At 37.7% G+C, this 21161-nt stretch overlaps 1 protein-coding gene across 6 annotated transcripts in view; it reads left to right on the top strand.

Annotated features, from left to right (window-relative positions):
- Positions 1-19127, top strand: part of KAT6B (lysine acetyltransferase 6B) — a 129991-nt gene extending 110864 nt beyond the window's left edge. For all 6 annotated transcript variants that reach the window (XM_056494338.1, XM_056494342.1, XM_056494341.1 and 3 more), the window contains 5 exons: positions 9174-9405; positions 11138-11297; positions 11895-12161; positions 13367-13667; positions 15222-19127. In XM_056494338.1, coding sequence (XP_056350313.1) covers positions 9174-9405; positions 11138-11297; positions 11895-12161; positions 13367-13667; positions 15222-17707 — 3446 coding nt within the window. In that variant the 3' untranslated portion in view covers positions 17708-19127. The remainder of the gene's footprint in view (positions 1-9173; positions 9406-11137; positions 11298-11894; positions 12162-13366; positions 13668-15221) is intronic.
- Positions 19128-21161: the final 2034 nt, after the last annotated feature.

Raw genomic sequence — 21161 nt, 5'->3', positions numbered from 1 at the left:
TTGAGTGTGTATTTGGAAGCCTTTCCTAAGTGCCTTGATTATGTTTTCTATAGAAGAGTTACTTCAGTCTTGAGTTCCCTTTGCTGCGTGTGAAATTGTATGTAAATGTTAGTATGTGTGATGATGTGCATATGTAAATATCAACCTGAGATTGGCAGGTTTAAGTTATGCAGTGCATGGCAAAAAGTTGTTATCCTTGTAAATTAGAAGGATCTGAGGGCCAAACTGTTAGCATTTCTTAGTTGCATGGTGTTACTTTATTTTGCAGATTTAGTGTGGGTGTAATTCTTAAAAGACTTCTCCTGTGAAGGCTACATTCAATCTAAAGTTATGGGTAGATCAGTAGACTAAAATCTGTTCTTGTGATCCAACAAACCTGCTCCTATTTGACTCCATTTGCATCACACCAGTACATGGTTCCTACCCTTTTATTGCCCTCCAGCAGCTCTTGCCAAGGGCTAAGTTCACTGGCAGACCACATCAGTGCACTTGACTCCTGACTGCTTATCAACATGATGACATTAATAACTAAAATGGTCCAAGTTCTTACTTACAAGTATTGTTGCTCTGATTTGTTCATAGGGTGTATTGATGCTAGCTATAATACTAGCTGATAGAAAAATAGTGTTTAAAATGGGCAGAAATGCATCTAGAATAGTAATATAAAAGCACAGACATCTTGAACCCTTCCCAACCTTTGTCTGGATACAAGTTCATAGGAAGTGCTCTCCAACATGAATCCTTCCTAATAGGAGTTTATGCTGACTTCTTGGTGAAGCTTCTTAAAATTGTCTATCTTAACATTTCATAGAGAGATCCATACTTGTTTTAAGTGCTTTTTTCACTTTTTTGTAGCAGTAGAAAAAGATGCAAATGCAGTGATCCTTGCTGTAAACTCAATACACTGTAAAATGCAATAGAATATTGGTATTAGTTTCTTATACTGAGCAATATTTAGACTAAATAGTAGAAAATGGAACAAGGTACTGCATTTTAGAGCTGTGGGATAGTGGTTAAGGAGAAATACAACACATGTGTTTCTTAATACATTTTGAGCATTTTGGGGCATAGCATAGAAGGAGAGAACATTGATGGATCCTGAGTTCAGAAGGTGATTGAACTTTGTAACAAACAGGTGGATAGCACCAATGACAAACACATGCAAACCTTACAATTAATGGAGCAGTTGGCTCAGAATCAGTTGTCCTGAAGGTCAGAGAGCTGTTAGGAGTTGGCACAAGTAAGAGGGTGATGTGTCACAGGCATCAGTTGGAATGACCACACTAGCACATCAGAAATCAATTTGGACAGCTCTTCTAGGGGAATAAATAGCCATCCTGGTCTTGGGCTTGGTGGAAAATGGGATTTTTACGAGATAATTGGAGTAGGCAGGGGAAGGGGGCCCTCTTGCCTTGCATTGAGATCCCATTATTCCAGTTTCTCATGTCCTGTAGACAAAAAGGTGGAGTTAGAAGACTGTACTTTGTCCTTGAGTTATAACCTCCCTGGGGTTACAGAGGTGCAGTGGGTAGCTCATAAGACTGGACTGCTGCAATAGATGTGTCAGAGTCTCTGCAGGGACAGGCAGGGAAGCCAAGGAGAGGAAGTTGTGCTCTACACAAAAGAATTACTTGGAAGCATGGTTCTCTGCTGTGGAATGGGTCATAGGCCTGTCAAGCCTGTATGCTTCAGAATCAGACAGGGCAGCAGCCATTAATGCTGTGCTGGGCATTTGTTAGGCACAGCCTGATCAAAAAAAGGCAAGAGGATGAACCTTCCATGAATCTATGCAGGTGATACCTGCTAGTGAAAGGCCTTTTTCCCCAAGGGCTGTTTGAAACTGACACTTGATACTTGGGGAACTATACACAGATTTTGAAAGGATCTCCTAAGGAAAATGCTTTGCATTTGGCAGCCCAGGCTGTAGTGGCTAGGAGATGGTAGGATTTCAGATCCTTAAAGAAATTAGGAGGGTAACTATGAGACTAAGGTCCAGAATTCTATCTTTGGAAGTAAACTTCAGGAAGTTTGGAAGTAAAGTGCTGTCAGCAGGCTGTCATTTAGGCACTGTGTTGCATAGGTGCAAGTTTGGAACCATTTAAGTTTGCTTTTTTGTTTTGCTGTGAGACAAATCAGTGGCAAAAGAGACTTCATGCTAGAAGCCAGATTAACCGATTTGAATTTGCATTTTCATATGATCTATTCCTCACCCTGATTCTGTCATTACATACTGCAATCAGACAAAAGTCTGATTTTCTGGTTTTAAAAATGATAATACAATCTTTGTTTTGTGGGTATTTTAATACATAAGCAATAAATTAAGGGTTTTGCAATGATACTTCTCTTAAATTTTGATCCTTTATACTTTAAGAGGTGGAGACTCAATTTCTTTCATATAAATAAAGATTCCCAATACAGAAAAACAGAAGTTTTTCTCTTTAAAGATGCCATGATGATGCTCATGTAGTTTTACTAGAACACATGGAAGATGATAGCAAAAAGGAAATGTTTATTATGTTCAGCAGGGTTTCATCAAGACAGCTTCTTCTTGTGCTTTTAAGATCGAGTTCTCTCTTGTTCAAAGGCTAGTGGTAGGTTAATAGCCACTGGCAGGGTTATTCCTGTAAGGCTGAGGAGTTATTCTGGTCCAGGGACCTTTGCAATATTATATTTTCTGTATTGCTCTTCTCCTGTAAGAATTGCTCCTTTTGAAGAGCTAAGTGTGTAAAGTCTGATAATTCTGTGAATGTTGAGGTATGAAACAAGATGTAAACATTCCTCTGTAATGAGTTTTTGCAGTGAAGCAAAGCTCTCGTTTTCCTGCATTAAGCTACCATTGGTGTAATTCTGTTTTTGAAAGAAAAACTATTTGGTTGCAGCTTTTCTTTAAGGTAAATGCCAATCTAATATGTAGTTATTTTAGAAAAGTGAAAATACAAGTTTCTACTCAAATTTTATAATTCAAAATTCTGTTCTTTAGAATAACTAGGCTAATCCAAGATAAGGGCTGGAACACTCTGGTAGGACACATTAAAGACATCTGTCTTTTTGCCATTTCTTTTATAAAGTGAGCTCTGTCTCAATTACAAGAATATAACAGACTTTCTTTACTAGTATTTGTAACTTTCTTTTTCAGAGAGATTGATATAATTTCCTAGAAAGTGATATTGAACATGACTTCTTAAATAAGATCAGAACTATGTTTGTCTCCAGCGCATCATGTGATTGATACATAAGATACATAAAACTGTTCCCTTGATCATAGGCTCTCAGATAAAATACTTTTAAAATTTTCAGTGTAAACTGTTATTTCCAAAGTTTTTGTAGCAGACAAAAAAAATCTGTTCTAGCTAAGAAGTAGGGTCCATTAATCCTTACCCTTGGGGTCCTCTTTGAAGACTGTTTGTTTTGAGTTGTAGCCTCCATAAGTGAAAAGTAAATACGTGGAGTTGTTGCTAGTAGCATAGGAGAAAGGAACTGCAATTTCCAAGTACTTGTCCAGGCACAGAATGAGATTCAGTACTCTGTTTTCCATTCAGGTACGGTTTTGCTGATTCTGTTTCTGCTGAAGACAACGTGCTGCATTGCAATGCAATGCACTGATGTTTCAAAACAATAGTTGAACATCATACACAATGCCCTCAAAAGAGTCAAGTGCCTCTCTTTGTGGCACTGTTGTCAAAGAATTGCCTGTCTGTAAGCAGCGAAGTTCAAGGAATGGAGGAATTGTGTTAGATCAGCACAGTGTCCATGGCATATGTCACTGTTGTTCTGGTGAGGTTGCTGTCAGATACTCCCTTAAGGGAGCACACGGTTCATAGAACACTGGCAATGGTACTAAAGTTTCAGCTAGTGGCATCTTCTGGAGAATATTACATTGAAGCTGCCTCAGGATGGATTATATTCTGGCTATGTGGAATTTTCAGTAAAATGTACAACTGTATTGCCCGTGGGAGAAAGCAAGAAATGCTGTGATCCTTTCATAAAAGGATGAGGGACATACTTACAAGCCAACTATAACCTTCCATTTCGCCTTCTTAGGAGCTACTCAGCTGCAATTATTTATTTTTCTAAGTGTGTATGCTAACTGACTGACTGTTGTTTGCTCTTGGGCTAAACAAAGTAATCTTTGTATTTAATAATAAAATACAGCATTTCTAGGACTGATTTAGGTGGTTTTAAAGTAGAAATAGTGCATATAGTTACATCAAAAATGCTTATTCAAGCCTTCATATTAGCTGAAATGCCTGGCTTCTCGGGAATAGGAAACTGCAGAGTCTTCATTCACTCCTGTGCAATGTGCATATCATGGTCTGGCTGTTGCTGTGTGTAACTGAGCCACAGTGTGACCATGAAGTCGTGTGCACATGAACATGTGCAATTCAAACACCTACATCCAGCTCACAAGTTGGGTTTTTTGGTTTGCTTGCATCAAGATTAATTCCTTAGCTTACAGAAAGCCTAATGGCTTTATAATGATTGTGATCATTGTTAATTGCACTGAAGGAAACGGAACATTTCAACCGAGATGTCTGTTCTTTGACTATTCATCAGAAATTATGGATGTGAGGGGGGCTGAGCACTGGAGCAGGTTGCCTGCAGAGGCTGTGGAGTCTGCTGTCCTGGAGATGTTCAGAAGCTGTCAGGACACAATCCTGAGCAAGGTGCTCTAGGGGGACCCTGCTTGAGCAGGGAAGTTGGCCAAGACGAGCTCCAGTGGTCCCTTCCAACCTTAACTATTCTGTGAAATGAAATGGTAAATTGATTTGTTCATTGCTATAGAACATAAAGCATATATTGGAGGGCACTGAGATAGCAGGAGTGGCTTCAAAAAGATCTTCAAACTTCATTTTACTTCCTTCTGTCAGTTTTAGTTGTTCATTTGATCTTCGTCAGTGTACCAGTTATTTAATGTCTTGGCTGCTACTTTGTATTTCACTGTCCTCTATGCAGTCTGCGTCTCTATCTTATGCCTTTGCAGGCTAACCTGCATTTGCTACCATGTTAAAAGCAAAAGAACAAGAGTGTTCCTTCAACAGGTAAAAAAATTCTATTCAGCCATCTCAAGCTAAATTGAAACTGTTGTGATTTTTGCTTACTATTATAAAGCTGAGGTAGTGATGTTTAGAAATGTGTGTGACAGGGAAAGAAGGATGTGTCGTGGGCATTTGGAGACATGAGACTCAATGAAATAGTTGCTCTTGGCAGTTTGTAACTTGAAGTATGCATAAAACTGCTTTCATGCCTGAGAGTGAAGGTGGCTGATCTGATCCTGATTTTTAGAAGATTTTCAGGACAGAGCTGGTGAGATGTAAGTCTATTCACCTCACAGCAGACATGACAATAAATTTCTCCTAGTGAACACCCAAGTAAATGCAGTGAATGGGGGAGGAAGATGGACTCTGAGCTGCTTGCATAAGGGAGTGATACTTAACAAACCCTACCAAGCTCTTAAAAAAAGCTAAAAAGTGTGAACATTAAACTTGTCTGGTTGGTTCCAATTGTTAGGATGAAGCCAGACTAATTCTGTTTGCATGTGTTTCAGGTGGTGGTTGCCAGTTTCAGGTTGTCCCTTGTTTTTTCTCTATTGGTCAGTGTCCTGCTATCAAGCCTGGACCACTGATCTCATGCTATTTAACTTGTTTGAAAATACAGAATCTAGCATCAAAAACAAAAACAAACAAAAAAAAACCAAAACAAAACAAAACAAAAAAATCAGTACTTAATTGAGAGTTTCTGGAGACTGGCACAGATGTATTAAAGTTACTGTTTTCGCATAAGTGTGTTGTGGATTCTGTAGCTATTTCAGGGGCATTACTAGGAATGCTGTAGATTGAAATTACTAGGTAATTACAAGACTGTTTATTTAAATGTTTGTTTTAATGCCTAATTATCTCCTTAATTTGTGTTGAAGGCATAAAATTCATGTATGTTATATGAACTTTCACTTGCTCAGATTGCATTTCTTCTAATTGATTTAAATCTTGATTTAAACCTTAGTGATTCTGGGGAGGTTTGCATGACAGAAACCAAAGGCTGTAAATCGCTTTTGGTGCGTTGCTTTGCTGTGGAGGGTAGAGATAAGGCAAGAAATAAAAATCATTAATAATACCTTGGCTGTTGAATTTTGTGATACTATCACTCATATGCCCAAAAGATAAGATAGATGATTCTTTGTTCTTGATTAGGCCTTAGATTTTGTTCTGGTTTTAGTTTTTTGTTTAGCATATAGTCTTGGGGGTGGGTGTGAAGAAGTCTGTTTTGTCCTGAGAGTGTTGCTGTTGTTCATAGCCTGCTATCAAGAAATATGCCTTAAGAAAGTTCTTTCAGGTTGCCACTTGGAGGCTATTCATTACTAAGCTGAAGTAGACACAGTGAGGCTGCACATGTCTGTTTAGCAGGGGCATATTGTGCTCATTTCAGATACTTCAGGGTAGATACATGAGCTACCAGGATCAGTGTTTTTATTTACCTGCAGCTTAGATCAATTACTTGGCATCTCTTTGGTAAATTTAATTTAATAGGTGTTATTCAAATCACAGAATCTGTTAAGAGGGACTTTCCATTCAGTGTTTGCTACATGTAACCAAGACTGTTACATCTGTTTCACTAGAATGTGAGTATCTTGGAAAAGCATAGGTTATATTTTAGAAAGGTTGGGGAAGAATACTGACAGGTGTTACTGCCATGCAGGTAATGTTTCACTGCTTTAATGTAGAGTGAAAATCACTACTAAGAACTACTCTCTAAATCCCCAGACACAGGAAAGATACAGTGAGCCAGTTTAGTAAAACTCTAAAGGTACTTGGGTTGCCTAAGTAATGATTCCAAACTCATTTGGATAGTGGTTTTTTATTCAGCTTCATAATATGTTTACCAAGAAATTATAAGTGAAGGCCCCTTATCTATGAGGAAGATGAAAGTAGAGGAAGAATTTTTGTCAAAGTAACTTTAAAGTGTAGTGAAATGCAAGAATGAAAAAACCTAGGTCTTGCAAATACCCTACAAACACTTCCTATTAGTGCCAAAGACTTCTTGAATGTGAAGTTGGCAGGGTAAACTGTAAAGCTACTTGAAGCAACTCTTAAGTTCTCCTCATGGATTTATTTTTAAAATCTAGGTTATTCTCCCTCACTTTTCCTGTGTTGAGGCTTCTGTCACTGCTTCTTTTACCTACCTCAGTTTTGCTTGTTTTTTTATGGGCGGTGACATCTTAGTATAGAACTTGGGTTTGTGTGTTGTACACAAGGTGATGCAGAATTCTTTCTTGATACAAGTGAAGCTTTGTTTAAAATTAAACTGAATAGACTGTACACTATAGATCTCATTTTGTGCAATTGGAATTAAAGCAACAATTCTTTACCTTAGAACTATTCAGGATGCACTGTGGTGTTGAATGTGAAATTTGATGTTTCCTGTCAGCAGTAGTTGCATGTGGTACCAAGATGTACTAAAATGTGTCATCTAGTTATAAAAAAGTTTAATATGCTGCAACTTTAAATGCTAATATGCCTTCATTTTTATAGTAGTGTTTCTTCTGTAAAACAAACTAAATTTACTTGCTGAGTTTCTGGTGGTACCATGCATATAGGCAGGCTTCATGTAGCTCTGTAGGAGTAGGCAGATGTGGGATGGTATTCCTGAAGCTCTGGCATTTTATCACAAATCATGCTAATAGATATGAAAGGCACACTACTTATTTCAGTATCTATGTTGTGATCACTTGAAATGGCAGGATGTCTGCTTTTCTGTGTAAATTTCTTTAGGTAAACTGGAGATTTGACTACAATGCATATCTTTGTATGTTTTTTCTAAATTCTGTTGTGGACCATTGGTATTGTGTCCAAGAAGGGGAGGACCAATGTTTCAGGCAGAGTAAATAGACATATATTTGTATGTATTTTGTGTTTTTATCTAAGAAGAATATCTCTGTGTGTGGTTTGTGTATGGTAGACCATACAGCAAAAGAAGGAAACAGCCGCTGCTTCTCTTAAACCTGGATGTTAATCATATACTTTTAATTTATAGCTAATTTGATTAGGAGAAACCTTGTGAAGAGGTTAGGAGGATTTGTTTAACAAACATGGCATGACTGTACTAGATATGTTTTACATCAGTTTGAAAAATAAAAGTGAAAATTGAGGGGAAAATATTTTAAGAATATTGGAAGGCACAAGAACTGTATATTTTGGTGAATTCCAAATGACTTTGTGTAATGTAATTCCATAAACATAATGTTTATGCTTGTGGTTGAGGAAGTGTTTTGTAAGCCTGGTTGTTTAAGGCCTGTTTGTTGGCAGCTTTTGGAAAGGCACAATGCAGAATATGTTATCATGGAGAAATGATATTGTGAGAGGATACCTGTTATTAATTGTGTTATTTTTTTCTCATACTGAATTAGTTTTACAGGTGGCATCTTCTGGTATCTCCAAGCAGGTGTGTTCTACTCTAAATTGTAAAATCCTTTTAAAGGTGAAGAGTTAAAAGGGACTTAAACATACATAGAATATAAAATGAAGGTGATATATTGTGTAATAGTGGATCAGTTACTGTCTTGAAGACTGCATGCAGGAATTATGTGGATGTTCTTAAATGTGAATTAAGGGGGATTATTTTTTAATTATTTCTCTTAACTAATTCTCTGAGTAATTCATCTTGTGAATTATGTTACCTCCAAAATACAACTTCTAGCTATTTAATCAAAAACTTCAGCCACCTGGGGCTTCTTGAAGAAAAATGACTTAACTGAAATTACCCATGATACTTCCTCTTGAGATTCTTCTGAAAGTTCTTGGCTTCAGTGATGTAACTCAGGTGTAAACGTTTGTCAAAAGCCCAGAGTTGCAGTTCTAAAGGAGAACGTGTATGATGGGACCTGCTCTGAAACATGTTGGCTTTTTCTTCTCATCCTTGCCTTACAATTAGAAAAGAGTTTTTGGTTAAGGTTTGATTCTCATAACATGAGATCTAAGTCACTCACAAGAATGTGATCTTCCCTATGTCACTGTAATGATGAAAACTCATCTTCTTTATAGAGAGGATTTCTTTAATTGCAAGACATTCCAGTAGTTCAATCACTCATGCTGATGATCTTTTGTATTGATTCCAACTTTCTTACAGGCTAGTTAAAATTCCTTGATCTCCATAAGGCATCTTTTTTATTTTTATTCTAGGTTATTTACTTTCTAGAAGAGAGGGTCAAGCAGGATCCCCTGAGAAGCCATTGTCTGATCTGGGTCGTCTCTCCTACTTGGCTTATTGGAAAAGTGTCATATTGGAATACCTGAACTGCCACCACGAAAAACAAATCAGCATCAAAGGAATGAGCCGAGCTACTGGAATGTGTCCACATGATATTGCCACAACCCTGCAGCAGCACAGCATGATAGATAAAAGGGAAGATAGGTCAGTGAATCTTGTAAAATAAAAAATAATATTGAGACAAAACATTCTCAGCTTACAAAACAGTTGATATGAAAAATGTCTCTGTAAAAGTTTGACTTTAAAATGAGTGATAACCATCTTACTGTAGAAGTCAGTATGGATGAGTCATACATAAAGAGCTTTTTTTCCTGGGGATTTTTTGGATGCTCTTTCATGTTAATGGTTATTAGAAGTATGTGGCCAGCACAAATTATTTTCATTTTAAGAATTTTTTTTCATTCGGTATAATCTTCCCTAAGTGTTCCCAGCTCTGGCTGTGCAAATATTTTACTTTGAATATCAGTAAGGGAAAAATTTGTGGGTGGCAGTCTGTTTCCACACCTCCTCTTTCAATCATTGCTGAGTTCATGTAAACCATGGGATCAGATCAGCTCTACATGAAGTGCTCCTGCTCAAGGTACTGGTAACACAAGTTTCTATTTAATATTATGATCAATGTCGAAAATCAGTGCAGTAAGAAGGTGAGTTTCTGTTTTGTGACTATCTTCTTTCTTCATGCTCTTGATGGGTATTTTAGAAATTTACTGGATCGTTGTTCTTGTTTGGTCTGTTTCTTTCCATGAAATGTCTTAAATGATTTTCAGTGGTATTTGTGTTTCTGAAGATGATCTTAATTCTTTTTGGATATTCCAATCATAGAAACTTTATAGTTAAGCAAACCTGTCTTGCAAACACTGGCTTGCCAAAAAAATAAAATTAAAATCAGGAAAAGTTCAGCCTCAGTAATTTTTGTGTCCCAACACTAGTATTCAAAACAAGTAATTTTTGAACCAGTAAGAACATAAGCCTTCAAAAAGGAGATTGATTTACAAGATGGTGTATGAGAGTAGTAAGAGGAGTGCTGGCATTGCCTTAAACCCCTTCTGGAGTACTTAGTTATGGACAATCTGACAACAAATGTATTTTAAGGGAAATTTTTCTTGCATGTAATGAAGTAGAAGCTTGTCACAATTCTGGAAAGAGGGTTCTGGATCTGATTTCTTTTTTTAACTTCGTTTTTCACTGAGAGACTGTTGTTACTTCACCAACCTGATTTTTACAGCACTTATAATTCTTGCTAATCCTTGTTTAGAATTGTATAGTTCTTTGTAGCAGGGGAGTTGGATGGGATAAGTGCTAATATATTAGCATATTGTACAATTTTATTAGTCTTTACCTACTTTTGGTATGCCACTTCATTGTAATTGGAAAGTTGTTTTGTGCTTCATTAGCACAGGACTAAAGTACATTCATATGCTTTGTTAGAAAACCTGTGCTTCTGACTTGCTCTCTTGTCATCAGCTGTAACATTACAACTTTCTCATTCTTGACTTGATGATCCACAGTATTTTCTTTCTATGTTTGTATGTAATATTAAAATTAGATATTGTTCTGGCAGTGATTCAAGTGCCAACACAAAACCTCTTGAATTAGGTTTGGAGTAGTCAACTATAAAACCTTTCCTCTCTGCTGCCTTAGTGATGGTTAATACTGAGCTTTCACTTCATAAACTGTTGTTTCCTCACTTCCTTTCAGTAAACAGTTAGTAGTGTAAGGATGTTATCACTGTGTATCAGCTGGTATTTTTAGTTTGATGGATCCTTTAATTTACCCATCTTTTTTTTGCAGGTTGTTTTGCAAAAGGATGGCAACTATAGAAGGGCTATTCTAGGTGATCACTTTCTAAATTAAATTACTGTTTATTTGATTGTAGATTTGTAATTATTAGACGGGAAAAGCTGATTTCAAGTCACATGGAGAAACTGAAAGCGAATCCACGTATCAATGAAGTAGATCCTGAAAGCTTGAGATGGACTCCTTTGTTAGTTTCTAATGCTGCAGTTTCTGAAGAAGAGAGGGAAGCAGAAAAGGAGGTAATATCAGAGATATCTTTTGAATTTCTCTTCCTTTGGCTTTTATAACTCTGAGTATTCAACATAGAAGTCTGAAATAGAGCAAATTTAGCTTTGACCACTACACACTGCTATGGTAATGCAGAATTTTTGGAAGCTGTGCAGCAGCACATGGTAAGTTTGGGGAGGTTGCATATGAAAACTTACAATGTGAATCACTTGTAAAGCTGTATTTATCAGTCCTGAGGTAGTCAAAGAGCATGTAATCAGATCAAATTTGGTGCAGAGCTCAGGGGCTGCACTGTCAATCGATTCTTTGTGTTCTCAACTTGCTCAAAGTGATCCAGTCAGTGGGCATGTAATGTAGTGCTAAAGGACTTAAATCAATTCGCTGCATCATTAATAGTGCTAAATATCCCATGAAATGCAATCTTCTTTGGTTTGTTATCTGTTAACTGTTGTAAAGGAGCAACTAGATGATTCAGCTGAAATGTTGTTGCTAGGTTAGCCAGCAGTGCTAATCAGGGTTGACTTATTTTAACTATTTAGCTGCATGTAAAGGATATGGCTAAGTAAATGCTGTTTCAGTGACCTGTTATTTTAACCTCAACCCTTCAGGCTGAGCGTCTTATGGAACAAGCTAGCTGCTGGGAGAAGGAAGAGCAAGAAATATTCTCCACAAGAACTAGTAGTAGGCAATCACCTGCAAAAGTACAATCTAAAAATAAATATTTGCGATCTCCAGAAAGTGTGGCAGTGGTGGGGGAGCGAGGGCAATCCACAGAACAATCTAAAGAAAGCAGTGAGGAGGATGGAGGGGATGAGAACCAACGGAGTTCGCCTCCCCGGCTGACAAAGCCCCAGTCCCTGGCCATGAAAAGAAAGGTGTGTAACTTCAGTGCTGTGTTCAAAGTCATTTGTCTCTGATTTCAATCTAATTGTTATCAACACAATAACAGCCTGCTTTTTTTACAAACATTTCTTAGACTGTTTTAATCCTTTATATGTTACTTGGACACTTAACTACTCCTCTCTTCTCTTTTCTGCACTCCATCCAATTCTTTGTCTTTTGGATTTTTCACAGAACTGTAAAATACTAGTGACAAAAATTCAGATTTTTCTGTTAACTTTTAAACTAGAGATTGCCCTCTGCTGTTTGGCATTGGTATAGGTTCAATATCTTAATGGTTCTTTCTTTTTTTTGTGTTAAGATGGACTCCAGCTTGTGGGGTTTGTCTTTTTATGTTTTGTTACTTTGTTGTTTGGTTTTTTGTTTTTTTTTTTCATTTAGGAACTCCTAAAAGGGGAATACTGTTTTTTCAAAAGAAATGCTGTTAAAACAAAAGGAGATATTTTTTACCCATGTTCTTCTAATTTGGATGTTAAATTCTGGTTACTGCCATGTTTGCATGATTCTTAATTTCTTTGAAAAATCAACTCTTTGAGTTGCTTTAATTAGTAAACTTAAGAATCCCAAAATTTTAAACACTCACCTTAGCCTATGTATTTTGGCATCTCTGAATGAGAATTAGGATATTGGATTGTCGCTTTGGTTATACTTTAAGTGAGCTTGCTTTAAAGTAACCATAAATCTCTGAGAATGTATAGTAATAGAAAAACAAAATCTTGACCAGAGCAACCAACTTGGATTCTTGAGGTGCACTTCTTCAATGTTATCTACTTTTCTGTGTACATACTTATTTCTAAAAATAGCGGAAACCCAAAATGTGGAAGATAAGCTTTGATACTTGTGAAAGTTGTTGGGGAATTATAAATCTACAGAGGAAAAATGTGTAAATACAATTTAAGTAATAGTGCTATGAATATTAGTTGACAGAAGAAGGTAAATGCCACTAAAATATAAAGAAAATTCTGGTCTTCATTTTCACGTACAGAAAGGTTGATATACCTATTTTAACTGTTTAGACATTTTACTTTTAGATTCTGTCCACACTTGAATTTGATGCCATGTAAGGTGTTTTTTTGAATGAGTAAATGGATTATTGTAAACTCACTCTACAAAAATTTGTCTAGAATCAATTAATGAACAGGACTGTAGGAAGAGTTTGATTTGTGGAATTATTTTTCAGAGACCTTTCATACTGAAGAAGAAAAGGGGCCGTAAACGCAGAAGGATAAATAGCAGTGTTACAACAGAGACAATTTCTGAAACAACAGAGGTGTTGAATGAGCCATTTGACAACTCAGATGAAGAGCGTCCCATGCCACAGCTGGAACCCACCTGTGAGATGGATGGAGAAGATGATGACTTAAAGCCTGTGATTAGGAAAGCTTTTGAGTATCAACCTGGGCAGCAGAAACAGGAGGAAGAAGAGCAGAACAAGGAGGAGAAAGATATTAATTGCTACAGGAGTGATGAAAATTGTACAGGTAAACTTAAAATGTTCCTGTATCTTCACAAAAATGATTTTGTTGGGTTGCCTTCAAAAGAAGTGTTTATTTTTGTCATAAGTCTGGAAATTTTTAATGAGATGTATTTAGTTGTTATTATAATTTTTTTCCTGAACACAAAATGCAAATCTTTTCCAGTCTGAGGCATAGAAGTTCTTGTCATATTGTCAAAAACAACTTCCATGTCCCTACAGCAGGGCATTTCATACTCAACAGTGCAAAGGGTATCACTGGAATATTGTCCGATGTAGTTTTTGTACCAGTGGTAAAGGATAAAAGCAAAAAGTAAGATTTGATTTATACAAATATCTTTCTATTCAGCATTGTTGGTAATTCACTGAAATATTTGGTGCTTCTGTGGCACTCAGGATGCTGACTTTTTCCCCCATGAAAGAGACAGTTTTAACTGTGTCCTTTCAAAGCTGCTTTTCTAGTTTGATTTCAAGGATATTTCCTGTCAGAAAAGTTAATGAATGGATAGTGAAACTACTAATGAGCTACTCTGAATGTACACTCTTCCCTTGACCTCCTAGCCCTCAAATTATGCATATGAGTTTTAATTCCAGGATGAAATGACTAGACTCTCAGGTCTGTGTATTTTCTGTAAGAAGATGGTAGGTACTACTTCAGTATTTATGTAATTGCATTAGAAGTTTCATCCTTGTGATCCTCAATTTAGGGATCATGGGCTGATTTTTCTTTCAAGCAGCTCTTGTGTGATGTGGTTCATTAGAACATGACCACTTTTTCCAGCTTCTTAAAAGAAATTATTTAAACTAATAGTAGCAAATTCCAGCTATGTCCCAGTGGTCAGGTTTGCAGCATGTTTTATCTTGGTAATTCTCCTTTTTTTCTGAGGTATATGTAAGTAGTATCTGGGGAGAAATGAAAGAGATGAATGTGTTTGGGTCCTTCTTTAATAGTCAGTGGATTAGTTTAATGTTCTGATGCACTCTGTGTATAATTTTAATTATTTTTTTGCCTTCTATCATCTCTTGTGAGCCATGTCATGATATGTTGCCATGAGAAAGTACTACAATGAACCAGTTTTTTCAGTATTGGTATTAAAGCATGATTATACATTTGTTATGGCTTGTCCTCCAGAATGGTCAAAGAGGGAACTCCAGACTTTCATGTCATTACTGTCAAAAAAGATGAATGTGTGTTAGATCCATGTCTATATAAAGTGAAGGCATTCATCTATTCTAAAACCAAAGGTGCAAAATCAAATATTTGGACAGTATTTGCTTTAGTTTACATGTCTTGTCATTTAAATCTCTGGGATTCTTCTAATGTATAAATGGTGGTTCTGATAGTGTCTGTTAAAAGGCCACCAAACCATAACATATCTGTGTAGTGTCTTTGAGCTGTAGATACTACATTGTTCTACTGTGTTTGAGACCTGTTTATAATTCTTCTTTCATACTTAGTACATTTTGAGTTTATAAATTATTTTCAGGTTTATATTGGAAAATATTGACTAGTCTGCAAGCTAAGACTTTTCTTTCTTTTTGTTTCTATTACCTCCCAAAGATAATACAGAGGATGTAGCTGTGTTGGAAGAAAGCACTAAAGACAATCTTGAACCTTTAAAGAGTAAGCAGGGTTGGCCCAAAGGAGTTAAACGTGGTCCATCTAAATGGAGGCAAAGCAAAGAAAGAAAACCTGGCTTTAAGCTTAATTTATACACTCCACCTGAGACTCCCATGGAGCCTGACTATCAGGTGCTAGTGGAAGAACAAAAAGAAGTAGCTGAAGACAAGCCCTGCTCAGTTCCTGCTGTTGCAGAGGAACCTATTAAAGAACCTGTTGAAGCATTACCACCACCAGATGATGAGGTGAAAGAAGTAGAACCTGAACCTCTGCATCCACCCAGTGAACCCTTTGAAAAAGAAGAAAATGATACTGTGAAAGCTGGGGATGAAGAAAGGAGCATAGAAGATGATGGAATCACTTCAAAAGATCAAGAAAAAGACAAAGCAGAAGAAGTTTTTGTGCACAAAGAGGAGTCCGTGCATTTGGATGATCAGGAGGAAGAGGAGGAGGAGGATGAAGAACCTTCTCACAATGAGGATCATGATGCAGATGATGAAGATGATAGTCACATGGGTTCAACAGAGGTGGAGAAAGAGGAAATGCCTGGTGAGGCTTTCAAAGAAATGCTGGAAACTCAGCAATCTTTTTTAGACGTAAATGTTCAAACTGGTAATTCAAATCAGGAGGAGTTAATGGATTGTGGGGTTGACCTTGCAGCTGATGAGTGTGAAAGTGAGCAGAAAGAACTTGCTACAGATTCAGAGCCAGTGCCTGAATCTGATGATGATAATGCAGACAACAGCCAGGACCAAAAAGCTGGAGAAGAATTACATTCCAATTTCAAGGGAGAGAGTACTGAGACCATGGAGATTGACTCCGAGACAGTTCAGGCAGTACAGTCTCTAACCCAAGAAACAAGTGAGCATGAAGATACGTTTCAGGACTGTGCAGAGACTCAAGAGGCCTGTAGAAGTTTGCAGAACTATGCCCACAATGACCAAAGTCCCCAGATGACCACACTGGACGACTGTCAGCAGTCTGACCACAGCAGCCCAGTCTCATCTGTGCACTCTCATCCTAGCCAGTCAGTTCGTTCTGTCAGTAGTCCAAATGTCGCTCCTCTAGAGAGCAGCTATGCGCAGATCAGCCCAGATCAAAGTGCCATTTCTGTGCCGTCTCTGCAGAACATGGAGACCAGCCCAATGATGGATGTTCCCTCCGTTTCTGATCATTCGCAGCAAGTTGTGGATAGTGGGTTTAGTGACTTAGGAAGTATTGAGAGCACAACAGAGAACTATGAAAACCCAAGCAGTTACGATTCTACAATGGGCAGTAGTATCTGTGGAAACAACTCTTCTCAAAACAGTTGCTCGTACAGCAGCCTTACGTCTAGCAACCTAACACAGAGTAGCTGTGCAGTCACTCAGCAGATGTCTAACATTAATGGAAGCTGCAGTATGATGCAACAAGCAAACATCAATTCTCCTCCCACTTGTAATGTGAAATCTCCCCAAGGTTGTGTTGTTGAAAGGCCTCCAAGCAGCAACCAACAGTTATCCCAGTGCAGCATGGCTGCTAATTTCACACCACCTATGCAGTTGACTGAAATCCCTGAGACTAGCAATGCCAACATTGGATTATATGAAAGAATGGGGCAGAGTGAATTTGGAGCAGGGCATTACTCACAGCCATCTGCCACCTTCAGCCTTGCTAAACTGCAACAGTTAACTAATACGCTTATGGATCATTCTTTGCCTTACAGCCATTCAGCTGCTGTAACTTCCTATGCAAACAGTGCCTCTTTGTCTGCCCCCTTAAGTAACACAGGGCTTGTTCAGCTTTCTCAGTCTCCACATGCTGTTCCTGGAGGACCCCAAGCACAGGCTACCATGACCCCTCCCCCCAACCTTACTCCTCCTCCCATGAATCTGCCACCTCCCCTTTTGCAGCGTAATATGACTTCATCGAATATTGGAATATCCCACACCCAAAGACTGCAGACTCAGATGGCCAGCAAAGGTCACGTCTCTGTGAGAACCAAATCCACGCCTCTGCCGCCTGCTGCTGCAGCCCACCAGCCACAAATTTATGGGCGAGCTTCACAGACTGTGGCCATGCAAGGGCCTGCACGGACCTTAACAATGCAGCGTGGCATGAACATGAGTGTAAATTTGATGCCAGCCCCTGCTTATAATGTCAATTCAGTTAACATGAATATGAACACCCTTAACGCTATGAATGGTTACAGTATGTCCCAGCCAATGATGAATAGTGGCTATCACAGTAATCATGGGTATATGAATCAAACCCCCCAGTACCCTATGCAGATGCAGATGGGAATGATGGGAACTCAGCCATATGCACAGCAGCCAATGCAGACAGCACCCCACAGTAACATGATGTACACTCCTCCGGGCCACCACGGCTACATGAACACAGGCATGTCCAAGCAGTCTCTCAATGGATCCTACATGAGAAGGTAGGCCCTGGGAGAGACACGCTACCAAACTGGCATATGGCATTGATCTGCACAAATACCTTTGGAGAGTACGATTTCAAAACCAGCAATTGGTGTGAATGCAAAAACATTTGTTGGCACCATTTAAAAGCTGTATGCAGCAGAAAGCCTTATACAAGTTTTTCTTTATTTCTTGCTTTGTTGGTTTTTTCTTTTTTTTTTTTTTTTTTGTTTTTTTTTTTTTTGTTTTGTTCTGTTTTGGGGTTTTTTGTTTATTTTTTTAACATTGTGAGATTTAACTTCTCTTTGGGGGGAATTAGGTGGTTTTCCATTTTTTGTTTATTTCATTGAGCTTGAAGTTCTCTGGAAAGGAAGAACTCTTTCTATGAACTGCAATTACACAGCAGCTGATGGTTCAGAGCCATTTTATGTGCCTGCTCCCATTAAAAATGTGGATAAATAGACTCCAAAACTATCAGACAGTACTGGATCATGAGCTTTTTCTCTCTCCTTTCCCTACATGTAAATGCCTTTTAGCAGTTCTTTTATTGTATTATTTTGTTTCTGAAGGTGACACTTCTGCATGCCGCTAATGTCTTTGTTAGTGACAGTGCATTTTGTAGTACTGTACAAGTGTTGTGCTTAACAGTAAGCCATTTCTTAATTTTTTTGCCTTGATTAGGTTACCCTAGTTTGAGGGGTAAAAAAACCAGAACTATATTTTTGTTAATTATAAAACTTGTAAAAATAATAAAAAAAGCTGCAAAAGCTATTCACATTTTGGTTAGTTCAAAGGGTTTTATTGCTGTATGTTTAGTGTAAAGTTGAGACTCTTTTCCATTTTTGTGACCAGTTTCTTTGGGGCTGGGTAGGAAAAAAGGCAGCTTTCTGTTTTATAAAAATTTAGACTTTTTTTGTTGATTGAAACATCTCAGTGTTTATTTGTCAAGTTTTGAAACATTTTCGTATATGTCCAAATACTTGGCAGGATTAAAAAAAAAAAGTAGTGAATTTGGTGTAAAGTTGCTATTTTATGGAAATGCCTCTAACTTTACATTTTCATTCCATCTGTAGATTTTTCTATCTTTATAAAATATTGGAGTTATTTTTTAAGGGAAAAAATAGAGCAGTAGCGTGTGAATAGCTCAAACTAAGCTTACAGATCGCATGTAAAAAGGCAAAAGTTATTTGTGTCTGTTTATATTGCTTCCTTTTTTGTAGCCTTTGTACCTGTACAGAGTGACTGTAAGGGCCGAAGAGAAGAGGCTTGATACATGTAAAAATAGGACCCAGTGACACTCTTGTATTTATCTGTTATCTTTTTAGTCAGTCACTTAAAAAATACCCACAAAAGACCCACCCAAGCAACAAAAATAAAAACTGCAAAAAACTACAACCCCCCCCCAAGCTGTACATTTTAACATAAAATAAATTATGATGAGCCATTTTTAGCCTCTTGTGTCTTGTCATAGTTTGATGTTGCATGGGAATTACCTCCTGAAACAGTGTTTGTTACGGTGCTCTCACATGCATGATCTAAAGCCCATTAAAGTTGGTGGGGTTTGGATTAGGCTGTTTAGAGCTTAAGTGTAGGTTACTCATAATTGCATACACCTTGTGAAAATAAAGAATACCTAAGATTATTTTTTTTAATAATCTTAATAAAATATTGAATAAATATGTATTTAATACCTTACAAGGTTGTCAATATTTAATGTATGAAACTTCTTTCCTACAGAAAGTGTGAATATATATATATATAAAAGGATATATGATAGTAACAGATGTCTTGTTTGAACTGTATTTTAATGATTAGAATTGTAATCTCTTCCTTTGTCATTGGTGCTGGGTGACAAGATGATGCAAATTCTGCATTGAATCTATGGGTTCTGTGTATATGCATGTATGTGGGCACACACAAACACAGAGATGAGCACTTCTCATCTAACAATAGAAGATCTGTGAAAGACAAGAAGGCTGTCTATATGTGGACCTTGTGAGTGGACAAATTCAAGTGTGGCATGTGTGAACCTACACCAGAAAATATCCTTGTAGTAATTTTTCAGAATGCTTCTAATGTGGATGTTGCCACTGTCACTGCAGTAAGATTGCTCGCTAAGGTGTGAGGAGTGCCCATCTTGACTAAAAACTGACCCCATTCCAGTATATAAAACAGTTTTAAAGGTAATATTTCACATATCTAAAAGTCAAAGAAATGTGTATTTCCTAAAATAAAACCATTACTGTGTGGTGGTGCCAAATCAAGAGACTGATACTACAGATTCATGTGCACAACCTATTCAGTTTTAATACAGTGGGGCAGCAGTGAGTCTAAAAGAGTGAATCTAAATGAGAGCTAAAATTGCTGGTCAAATGGTAATCTGGAGTAACTTGTGTTTTAGGGGTTCAGAACACCTGATAAGGGAGCACAGTGCAACAAAGATCTTGGTTCATGCCTTTACATTGTCAAATTTGTTGATTGAAGGCAGAGAGTATTCATAGTACTTAAACTTTGTTTTCATCTTCACAAAGTAACTCACCTTTTTTATGCTTAGGGAAAGGAATCCACAGAGTTCTGTGCAGCCTTCAGGTGTGTTTAGCTTTATGTTTTGTGATTTTTCATTGGTGTGTTTTTACAGTGAGTGTGAAAGGTACCTGAGTCTTTATCTGCTGCTGTTTAGTTTCAAGTTTTGAAGCCTGTAACATACAGGCAAGTCAAACCTTACCATTTCAAATATTTGCTAACCTGAAACAGAGCATCCTGACTCCAGCTTATTGCTAAAATTCTGTATTGGCAATATATGGGTTAAGAGTTGGCTGGGAAATGATGCAGAGTATGTGCACCACAGGCAAATTTCCATTATAATTTTGTTATTTCAGAATTTAATTCCTTTCAGGAGGACAAGGGACTATCCTACATCTTTTCCCCTAACAACTGTTGAGCTCTGAATTGCATTACAGCCCTAAAATTCCTGATAAACAAGAAGGTTGTCTTTTCCTTGACAGTTGTACTTGTTCTCTCATATGCACTTTGCAGTGTCAGTTTGCCTGTGTGCTCTTGCACTATCCCAGAGTGGAATGAGCTCTTGCTTTTACGTCTTCAAAAAATTCTTCACAGAATTGCAATAGATGATTCTTGTGAAAGGCAGGAGGCTTCCTTGGCCATGCACTCTCACAGAATGCTCCATGCCACAGGTGGTTGGCAAGAAGGAAATCCACTTGCCTTGTTCAGTGTGTGTGTTTCCTGCAGACCTGGCTGGTAGCTGGAGTCTGTGCTGCTGACACTTGTGAATCAGCTGATTAGCAGCTTACAAGAGTTGCCTCGCTTTGTGGAAATCACGTATTCCAGAACTTCTGCTTTTCTGTTTAGTCTCATTAATTCTGGGAGAACAGTAGGCAAAAGAAACTGAGAAGTAAATGAAAAGTATGTTTACTTCAGAACTGCTTAATGGCACAGCTGTGGCAGCAGAGTCCTTCAG

Source organism: Oenanthe melanoleuca, chromosome 6, assembly GCF_029582105.1.
Source record: "Oenanthe melanoleuca isolate GR-GAL-2019-014 chromosome 6, OMel1.0, whole genome shotgun sequence".
Lineage (NCBI taxonomy): Eukaryota > Metazoa > Chordata > Aves > Passeriformes > Muscicapidae > Oenanthe > Oenanthe melanoleuca.
The sequence above is the reverse complement of the archived record's forward strand: the minus strand, read 5'-3'. Positions and strand labels throughout refer to the sequence as shown.